The sequence below is a fragment of the Terrapene carolina genome, unplaced genomic scaffold (assembly GCF_002925995.2).
Source record: "Terrapene carolina triunguis isolate 2854851 unplaced genomic scaffold, T_m_triunguis-2.0 Scaffold51605, whole genome shotgun sequence".
NCBI lineage: Eukaryota > Metazoa > Chordata > Testudines > Emydidae > Terrapene > Terrapene triunguis.
The window spans coordinates 62,054-73,113 of record NW_020715956.1 but is presented as its reverse complement, the minus strand read 5'-3'; the positions used below and the strand labels follow the sequence as shown (position 1 = coordinate 73,113).

At 46.4% G+C, this 11,060-nt stretch overlaps 1 protein-coding gene across 1 annotated transcript; it reads left to right on the top strand.

Annotated features, from left to right (window-relative positions):
- The first annotated feature begins 608 nt into the window (after positions 1-608).
- LOC112114959 (olfactory receptor 5V1-like) lies at positions 609-1,529 on the top strand. Its single transcript, XM_024211884.1, has one exon. It carries the CDS (start codon positions 609-611, stop codon positions 1,527-1,529), a length of 921 nt encoding a protein of 306 aa, XP_024067652.1.
- Positions 1,530-11,060: the final 9,531 nt, after the last annotated feature.

The following is an 11,060-nucleotide window of genomic DNA, read 5'->3' as shown; positions in this document are numbered from 1 at the left end:
GGGGGTCTGTTGAAATTAAAAAAAATACTTTTTTTGTTTCGAAGGGGAAATGAAAAATGAAAAAAAATTATACAGAATTTCTATGGAAAAAAAATAAATATATTCATATAGACTCAGACTCCCAGACTTTTGAAAATTAATGTAATGAAAATCATTTGAAAATGTTCACAATTTTGTGATATCTTTCCACTTAATTAAACAGCTCTAATAAAGATTTATCTATCTGTTCATATACATCCATACATTATCTATCTATCTATCTATGTATCTATGTATTTGCAGCTCTATTTATCCATCTACCTCACACTACAAGGCAAATGAAAAGCTCAATCTATCAACTTTCAACTTTCTACTTAAGAAGTTCATTATTCCTCTATTTTCCCCCTATAGATATGTTGAGAACTTTACTTTGGAAATTGGACAAATGTCAGAAAAATAAAACAGTCAAAAATACGTTTTGCCTTTCTTGGATCCATCTGTCTCTGTGTCTAGATTACCTATTTATTAGAATTTATCCACTCACTGCATTCCTGTGTATATAAATTAAGTTTGTATTACTGTTTCATTTTTTTTCCTGTTCTCACAGGACACTGTTTTGCTGAAGAATAATGGAGAATCAAACAACTGTGGCCAAATTTATTCTCTTAGGAATTTCCAGTGACCCACAGCTCCAGGTTTTCCTGTTCTTGGTATTTTTAGTTATTTATGTAATAACCTTACTGGGGAACATGCTTATCATGTTGGTGATAAAGGTCGATCCTCATCTTCAATCACCCATGCACTTCTTTCTGTCCCATTTATCCTTTGTTGACATCTGCTATTCCTCCACCATTGTCCCCAAGATGCTGGAGAACTTTCTAGCAGAGAAGAAAACCATTTCTGCCAATGGCTGCATTACCCAAATATTCTTTATTATTTTGTCATCTGGTGCTGAAATTTTCACTCTTGCAGCTATGGCTTATGACCGATATGCTGCCATATGTGACCCACTGCATTATATGGAAACAATGAAGAAACGACTCTGCCGACAGCTAGTGGTGGGTGCATGGATCATTGGCTTTATAGATGCTCTGTTAAATACTATTCCTCTGCTAAAATTACACTTCTGTGGTCCCAACGAAATCAACCATTTCACCTGTGAGCTCCCTTCACTCTTGGTCTTGTCCTGCACTGAGACCTTCAATAATGAAATGGTGCTCCTTTCCTCCATTGCAATATTTGGATCCAGCTCCTTCCTGCTCACACTGGTCTCCTACATTCACATAATTGCCACCATCCTGAGAATACACTCCATGGATGGCAGGCGTAAAGCCTTCTCCACCTGCAGCTCCCACCTTCTCATCATTATTTTATACTTTGGGACAGGTTCCTTTCGATATGTGAGACCCAGCTCAGCATCCTCCGAGGTTCTGGATATGCTGGTGTCCATCCAGTACAGCATCTTGACCCCCATGTTAAATCCCATCATCTACAGCCTGAAAAACCAGGAGGTGAAAAGAGCCATAGTGAATATGTTGAAAAAAGCATAAGTTTCTCACGTAACATAAAAAATGTTTATTGAAGGAGCAGTGAAATGTCAATAACTGAGTCTTCAGTGTTCACATTCAGGAAAGGTAGGATAATTAACGAGGAACAGACGTCCTCATTTTGTAGGTGGTTGTGAAAATCTTATCTGTATTATATATAAAATTGTGGACCAAATTCTAATTCTATTCTATTAGACCCCCCAAAAGATTTTGGGGTCATGGTGGATAATCAGCTGAACATGAAGTCCGAGTGTGACACTGGCCAAAAATCTAATTTGTTTGTGGGCAGCATAATCAGGGGAATTTTGAGTAGGAGTATAGAGATTAATTTACCTCTGTATTTGGCACTGGTGCAACCACTGCTGGAATATTTTGTCCAGTTCTGGTCACCTCATGTCAGAAAAGACATAGTGGAACTGGAGAAGGTTTGGAGAAGGGAAATAAATGGTATGGAATGGCTTCCATATGAAGAGAAACTGAAAGGATTAGGGAAACTTATTATAGGAAAAGATAATTAAAGGGAAGATGATAGAGATCTATAAAGTTATGAATGGTGTGGAAAAAGTGGATAGTGAAGTGTTGTTTACCATTTCCCACAATGCAAAAGGCACAGGTCACCCAATGAAATTAATATGCAGAACATTTAATACAAACAAGAGAAAATATTTTTCATACAGCATATAATCAACCCGTGGAATTCATTGCCAGGGGATTTTGTGATGGCCAAAAGTGTAACGGTGGTCAAAAAAAGAACGAGATAAGTTTATAGAAAATATAGCAGCACCCTGTTTTTCTGATCTAATTGGGACCGGGCCAGATTGGATAATAAAATATGTGGATAATACTGAGAATGGGAAAGTATGAGTCTGCAGCATAGGTGCTGGAACGAGGGGTGATGGGGGTGCTGCTGCACCTCCTGGCTTGAAGTGGTTTCCATCCTATACAGGGTTTACAGTTTGGTTCAATGGCTCTCAGCACCCCCACTATAAAAATTGTTCCAGCACCCCTGGGCTGCAGCGCCATCCAGTGGACACAGGAGATATTGCCCACTTCTGGACCTGTGTGCAGTGATTGTTCAGTTAATATGGAGACCTGGATAATGGAGGGTTGGAAAAACGGGGTTCTACTATGGGTCCATCAATGGTTATTAGCCAAGATGGTCAAGAGATGTAAACCCATGCTTGTGATGACCTTAACCTCTCACTGCCAGAAGCCAGGAGGAAAAGACAGGGGTGGATCTCTCCACAATAGTCCTGTTCTGTACACTTTTCCTGAAGCTCTGGAACTGGCCACTGTTGGAGACAGAATCCTAGGTTACATGGACCATTGGTGTGATCCTTTATGGCAGTTTTTATGTTCTTATGTCCAGTCAGTTCTGCTGTCCATAATTCAAGAAGGATGTTTGAAAACCTCAAGAGGTTACAGAGAAGAGCCACAAGAATGATTAAAGACAGTCCTATCTTACCATCCCCTCCATAAATGTATCAAGCTCATTCTTGAAACAAGTTGTTTTTTTGCCCCCACTGCTCCCTGTGGAAGTCTCTCCCAGAACTTCACTCCTCTGATGGTTAGAAACCTTTGTCTAATTTCAAGTCTAGGCTGTTGATGGCCTGTTTCTATTCATTTGTTCTTGTGTCCACATTGGTGCTTAATTTAAATAACTCCTCTCCCTCCCTGATATTTATCGCTGTGATGTATTTATACAGAGCAATGATTTCTCCCCTCAGCCTTCGTTTGGTTCGGCTAAACAAACCAAACTCTTTGAGTGTTCTCTCATAAAGTAGGTTTTCCATTCCTTGGATCACCCTAGTAGCCCTCTTCTGCAACTTACCTGCACTCTCACGAGCTCCCTGTGTGTCACCCTCCCATTCCTCTCTATTTCAAGGATTGCCTGCAACAACCACGCACTTTTGTCAACAATTCTGTTTGTTCCTCCTCCCCACAATCCAGGGTCCCCAATTTTTACACCCAAGCCAGAGAACCTGTGTGACCTTCTTTCTCCCCATGAGCCCCTCATTCTCCCCTGTCCCCATACCATTTTCTCTTATTGTCCTCAAATGCCGGAGGATCTATATCCATCCGCATTACCTTCTTATGCTCTTCAGGCCAAGAGCACTGTATTACCTATTTCTTCCCCCTCTCCGAATACCATGGTTACACATTCTTCCCCCCATTTCAGGGGCTCTCTGTGGCCCCATTTCCTCCTTCCCTCATACCAGGGTTCCTGATCCCCCCCACACACACACTCATATACACGTGATGATTCAGCAAGTTAAAGAAGTATGGGCTAGATGAATGGACTATAAGGTGGATAGAAAGCTGGCTAGATTGTCAGGCTCAACAGGTAGTGATTAATGGCTCCATGTCTAGTTGGCAACCGGTTTCAAGCGGAGTGCCCCAAGGGTCGATCCTGGGGCCGATTTTTTCAATATCTTCATTAATGATCTGGAGGATGGCGTGGACTGCACTCTCAGCAAGTTTGCAGATGACACTAAACTGGGAGGAGTGGTAGATACGCTGGAGGGTAAGGATAGGATACAGAGGGACCTAGACAAATTAGAGGATTGGGCCAAAAGAAACCTGATGAGGTTCAACAAGGACAAGTGCAGAATCCTGCACTTAGGATGGAAGAATCCCATTCACTGTTACAGACTAGGGCCCGAGTGGCTAGGCACAGTTCTGCAGAAAAGGACGTAGGGGTTACAGTGGATGAGAAGCTGGATACGAGTCAACAGTGTGCTCTTGTTGCCAAGAAGGCTAACGGCATTTTGGGCTCTATAAGTAGGGGCATTGCCAGCAGATCGAGGGACGTGATCGTTCCCCTCTATTTGACATTGGTGAGGCCTCATCTGGAGTACTGTGTCCAGTTTTGGGCCCCACACTACAAGAAGGATGTGGAAAATTGGAAAGAGTCCAGCAGAGGACAACAAAAATGATTAGGGGGCTGGAGCACATGACTTATGAGGAGAGGCTGAGGGAACTGGGATTGTTTAGTCTGCAGAAGAGAAGAATGAGGGGGGATTTGATAGCTGCTTTCAACTACCTGAAAGGGGGTTCCAAAGAGGATAGATCTAGACTGTTCTCAGTGCTAGCAGATGACAGAACAAGGAGTAATGGTCTCAAGTTGCAGTGGGGGAGGTTTAGGTTGGATATTAGGAAAAAAAATTTCACTAGGAGGGTGGTGAAGCACTGGAATGGGTTACCTAGGGAGGTGGTTGAATCTCCTTCCTTAGAGGTTTTTAAGGTCAGGCTTGAGAAAGCCTTGGCTGGGATGATTTAGTTGGGATTAGGTCCTGCTTTGAGCAGGAGTTGGACAAGATGACCTCCTGAGGTCCCTTCCAACCCTGATGTTCTATGATTCTTCAAATACACAGGATTGAGGGAGATTTGTTTCTGCTTCTCTGGGTATCAGTTCCCTGCCACCATCACTTGTCATCCACCCAAACATTCTCTTTTCTTGGCAATGCTAGGCCTCACTTTGCTTTACAAGTTAGCAGTAGGTGCACCTAGCCCCTGAGCCCCTCTGAAGTATTTCCCTGTAGTGTCCAGAGCCTTATCCACTGAACACTCACAGAAATACCTGGCCTACTGTCCCCAAGGCAACAGTATACACACCAGCTTGTATGATCATAGAATCATAGAATATCAGGGTTGGAAGGGACCTCAGGAGGTCATCTAGTCCAACCCCCTGCTCAAAGCAGGACCAATTCCCAACTAAATCATCCCAGCCAGGGCTTTGTCAAGCCGGGCCTTAAAAACCTCCAAGGAAGGAGACTCCACCACCTCCCTAGGTAACGCATTCCAGTGCTTCACCACCCTCCTAATGAAATAGTGTTTCCTAATATCCAACCTAGACCTCCCCTACTGCAACTTGAGACCATTGCTCCTTGTTCTGTCATCTGCCACCATTGAGAACAGCTGAGTTCCATCCTCTTTGGAACCCCCCTTCAGGTAGTTGAAGGCTGCTATCAAATCCCCCCTCATTCTTCTCTTCTGGAGACTAAACAATCCCAGTTCCCTCAGCCTCTCCTCATAAGTCATGCGCTCCAGACCCCTAATCATTTTTGTTGCCCTCCGCTGGACTCTTTCCATTTTTTCTACATCCTTCTTGTAGTGTGGGGCCCAAAACTGGACACAGTACTCCAGATGAGGCCTCACCAATGTCGTATAAAGGGGAACAATCACGTCCCTCGATCTGCTGGCAATGCCCCTACTTATAGAGCCCAAAATGCCGTTAGCCTTCTTGGCAACAAGAGCACACTGTTGACTCATATCCAGCTTCTCGTCCACTGTGACCCCTACGTCCTTTTCTGCAGAACTGCTACCTAGCCATTCGGTCCCTAGTCTGTAGCTGTGCATGGGATTCTTCCGTCCTAAGTGCAGGACTCTGCACTTATCCTTGTTGAATCTCATCAGGTTTCTTTTGGCTCAATCCTCTAATTTGTCTAGGTCCCTCTGTATCCGATCCCTACCCTCAAGTGTATCTACCACGGCTCCTAATTTAGTGTCATCGGCAAACTTGCTGAGGGTGCAGTCCACACCATCCTCCAGATCATTAATAAAGATATTAAACAAAACCGGCCCAAGGACCGACCCTTGGGGCACTCCGCTTGAAACCGGCTGCCAACTAGACATGGAGCCATTGATCACTACCGGTTGAGCCCAACGATCTAGCCAGCTTTCTATCCACCTTACAGTCCATTCATCCAGCCCATACTTCTTTAACTTGCTGGCAAGAATACTGTGGGAGACCGTATCAAAAGCTTTGCTAAAGTCAAGGAATAACACATCCACTGCTTTCCCCTCATCCACAGAGCCAGTTATCTCATCATAGAAGGCAATTAGGTTAGTCAGGCACGACTTCCCCTTGGTGAATCCATGCTGACTGTTCCTGATCACATTCCTCTCTTCTAAGTGTTTCATAATTGATTCCTTGAGGACCTGCTCCATGATTTTTCCAGGGACTGAGGTGAGGCTGACTGGCCTGTAGTTCCCCGGATCCTCCTTCTTCCCTTTTTTAAAGATGGGCACTACATTAGCCTTTTTCCAGTCATCCGGGACCTCCCCCGAACACCATGAGTTTTCAAAAATAATGGCTAATGGCTCTGCAATCTCATCCGCCAACTCCTTTAGCACCCTCGGATGCAGTGCATCCGGCCCCATGGACTTGTGCACGTCCAGTTTTTCTAAATAGTCCCGAACCACTTCTTTCTCCACAGAGGGCTGGTCACCTTCTCCCCATATTGTGCTGTCCAGTGCAGCAGTCTGGGAGCTGACCTTGTTTGTGAAGACAGAGGCAAAAAAAGCATTGAGTACATTAGCTTTTTCCACATCCTCGGTCACTAGGTTGCCTCCCTCATTCAGTAAGGGGCCCACACTTTCCTTGACTTTCTTCTTGTTGCTAACATACCTGAAGAAACCCTTCTTGTTACTCTTAACATCTCTCGCTAGCTGCAACTCCAAGTGTGATTTGGCCTTCCTGATTTCACTCCTGCATGCCTGAGCAATAGTTTTACACTCCTCCCTGGTCATTTGTCCAATCTTCCACTTCTTGTAAGCTTCTTTTTTGCATTTAAGATCAGCAAGGATTTCACTGTTTAGCCAAGCTGGTCGCCTGTCATATTTACTATTCTTTCTACACATTGGGATGGTTTGTTCCTGCAACCGCAATAAGGATTCTTTAAAATACAGCCAGCTCTCCTGGACCCCTTTGCCCTTCATGTTATTCTCCCAGGCGATCCCGCCCATCTGTTCCCTGAGGGTGTCAAAGTCTGCTTTTCTGAAGTCCAGGGTCCGTATTCTGTTGCTCTCCTTTCTTCCTTGTGTCAGGATCCTGAACTCGACCATCTCATGGTCACTGCCTCCCAGGTTCCCATCCACTTTTACTTCCCCTACTAATTCTTCCCTGTTTGTGAGCAGCAGGTCAAGAAAAGCTCTGCCCCTAGTTGGTTCCTCCAGCACTTGCACCAGGAAATTGTCCCCTACACTTTCCAAAAACTTCCTGGATTGTCTGTGCACCGCTGTATTGCTCTCCCAGCAGATATCAGGGTGATTAAAGTCTCCCATGAGAATCAGGGCCTGCGATCTAGCAACTTCTGCTAGTTGCCAGAAGAAAGCCTCGTCCACCTCATCCCCCTGGTCTGGTGGTCTATAGCAGACTCCGACCACGACATCACCCTTGTTGCTCACACTTCTCAACTTTATCCAGAGACACTCAGGTTTTTCTGCAGTTTCATATCGGAGCTCTGAGCAGTCATACTCCTCTCTTACATACAACGCAACTCCCCCACCTTTTCTGCCCTGCCTGTCCTTCCTGAACAGTTTATATCCATCCATGATAGTACTCCAGTCATGTGAGTTATCCCACCAAGTCTCTGTTATTCCAATCGCATCATAGTTCTCTGACTGTGCCAGGACTTCCAGTTCTCCCTGCTTGTTTCCCAGGCTTCTTGCATTTGTGTATAGGCACTTAAGATAACTCATTGATCGTCCGTCTTTCTCAGTATGAGACAGGAGTCCTCCCCTCTTGCGCTCTCCTGCTCGTGCTTCCTCCCAGGATCCGATTTCCCCACTTACCTCAGGGCTTTGGTCTCCTTCCCCCGGTGAACCTAGTTTAAAGCCCTCCTCACTAGGTTAGCCAGCCTGCTGGTGAAGATGCTCTTCCCTCTCTTCGTTAGGTGGAGCCCGTCCCTGCCCAGCACTCCTTCTTGGAACACCATCCCATGGTCGAAGAATCCAAAGCCTTCTCTCCGACACCACCTGCGTAGCCATTCGTTGACTTCCATGATTCGACGGTCTCTACCCAGGCCTTTTCCTTGCACAGGGAGGATGGACGAGAACACCACTTGCACCTCAAACTCCTTTATCCTTCTTCCCAGAGCCACGTAGTCTGCAGTGATCCGCTCAAGGTCATTCTTGGCAGTATCATTGGTGCCCACGTGGAAAAGCAGGAAGTGGTAGCGATCCGAGGGCTTGATGAGTCTCGGCAGTCTCTCCGTCACATCGTGTATCCTGGCTCCTGGCAAGCAGCAGACCTCTCGGTTTTCCCGGTCGGGGCAGCAGATAGATGACTCAGTCCCCCTGAGGAGGGAGTCCCCAACCACCACCACCCTCCTCCTCCTCCTCTTGGGAGTGGTGGTCGTGGAACCCCCATCCCTAGGACAGTGCATCTTTTGCCTTCCAATCGGTGGAGTCTCCTTCTGCACCCTTCCCTCAGATGGGTCATCTACTCCACTCTCCGCATTAGTACCTTTAGAGAGAACATGGAAACGATTGCTCACCTGTATCTCCATTACTGGTACATGGACGCTCCTCTTTCTCCTTCTGGAGGTCACATGCTGCCAAACTTCTTCTTCATCCATCTGTCCCTGCTGCGCCTGCTCTGAATCTTCAGAACATTGTGTCCGTAGAAGCATCTCCTGACGTTGGTCCAGGAAATCTTCATTTTCCCTTATGCAACGCAGAGTCGATACTTGTTTCTCCAGACCTCGAACCTTCTCTTCCAATATGGAGACCAGCTTGCACTTTGTACAGACAAAGTCGCTTCTGTCCTGTGGAAGAAAGACAAACATGGCACAACCTGTGCAGGTTACGACAGCTGATCGCTCACCTTCCATATCACCTTCCTCTTAAGAGCTTCCTCAGCTGTTGCAAGAACTACTCAGAGAAACCTGCAGATGGAAGCCTCAGTGAGCTCTCTCCAGGCGAACTCCCAGACAAACTCCCTCTGTTAGCCTCTGCTGTTCACCGCTCAGCTGGTTCGCTGCTGACTGCCCTTATATACCAGTCAGGCCCACTCAAGGCCCACCTGGAACAAAGCACTCCCAATTCACACTTTTCAAACAAACAAGCAAGCAATCAAGCACATGGTCAAACTGACAAACTGTCCCAGCAACAGACACTCAGATACTCACCAACACAGCCCCTCTAATGCAGCACTTAGCGTACCTCCTCTCGGACAGCTCCCAGGCAAACTCCCTCTGTTAGCCTCTGCTGTTCGCCTCTGCTGTTGCCTGATGCAACTCAGGATCAGCACCTAACTCAATATCACATCACTGAGACATATTTATAGTGAATCATAGAATCATAGAAGATTAGGGTTGGAAGAGACCTCAGAAGGTTATCTAGTCCAACCCCCTGCTCAAAGCAGGACCAACCCCAACTAAATCATCTCAGGCAGTGCTTTGTCAAGCCGGGCCTTAAAAGCCTCCCTGGACCACTACCCTCCTAGTGAAATAGTTTTTCCTACTATCCAACCTAGACCTCCCACACTGCAACTTGAGACAATTGCTCCTTTTTCTGAAATCTACCACCACTGAGAACAGCCAAGCTCCATCCTCTTTGGAACCCCACTTCAGGTGGCTGAAGGCTGCTATCAAATGCCCCCTCACTCTTCTCTTCTGCAGTTAAATAAGCCCAGTTCCCTCAGCCTCTCCTCATAAGTCATGTGCCCCAGCCCCCTAATCATTTTTGTTGCCCTCTGCTGGACTCTCTCCAATTTGTCCACATCCTTTCTGTAGTGGGGGGCCCAAAACTGGATGCAGTACTCCAGACGTGGCCTCACCAGTGCTGAATACAGGGGGATAATTACGTCCCTTGATCTGGCAGTGCTCCTCCGGTAACTCCTCACTTAAAGTCGTCCCAGTGAATGTTGTTTCATTGTTACGTTGCTGATCAATTAGGGAACATGCTTGTTTAAAGTTGTGCAATGCTCCCGTCTAACGTCATTTGGCAGCCGCCTGCTTTGTCCACTGATTGCAGGAAGAGCAGCCCATTGCTGCTAGCTGGTGGTGGCTTGTAACCAGGGTGGACTGGCAGCCCCCCATCAGCTCCCGCTATCAGCTCCCCGCTCCTCTAAGTTCCCTGTGCTGCAGCCGCCCAGCAGGCTATCAAGGCAGTTCAGCTGTCCCTCCCCACACTGCCATGTGCTGCTCCTGCCCTCTGCCTTGGAGCTGCTCCCAGAGACTCCTGCTTGCTGTGCAGGGGGGAAAAGGAGGGGCTAATGTCAGGGTGTCCCCCTCCCCCTACTTCTGCACCCCGCTTACCCCTTCTCCATATAGAGCAGGGAGGGGACACGGCTGGAGAGAGACAGAGAGAGCTTGGGGCAGCAGCTGCTGTCTCAATTTCCTGATCCAATTAAAAAGACAATGTACTTAAGAGTGGGTCATCTTACTTAAAGGGGCAGTGTGCATTTCTCTCTCTCTCTCTCCCACACACAAGGTGTGTGTCTATCTCTGTCTGCTATGCTGTCTCCCCTCCCTCGTGTTTGTGCTGACTTGTGTGAGAGGCTACATTAACAACGTGTTAACCCTTGAGGGCTCAGCGAGTGCTAGTTCATCATTTAGCAGCAAGGCATTCGCTGGGAAATATCCCTCCCTCTTCCACCCTCTAACTTCACCACCTCAACCAAGCTTTACAATCATCATAGCTGTGAACAGTATTAAATTGTTTGTTTAAAACTTATACTGTGTGTATATCTATATAATATATAGTTTTTTGTCTGGTGAAAAAAAATTTCCCTGGAACCTAACCCCC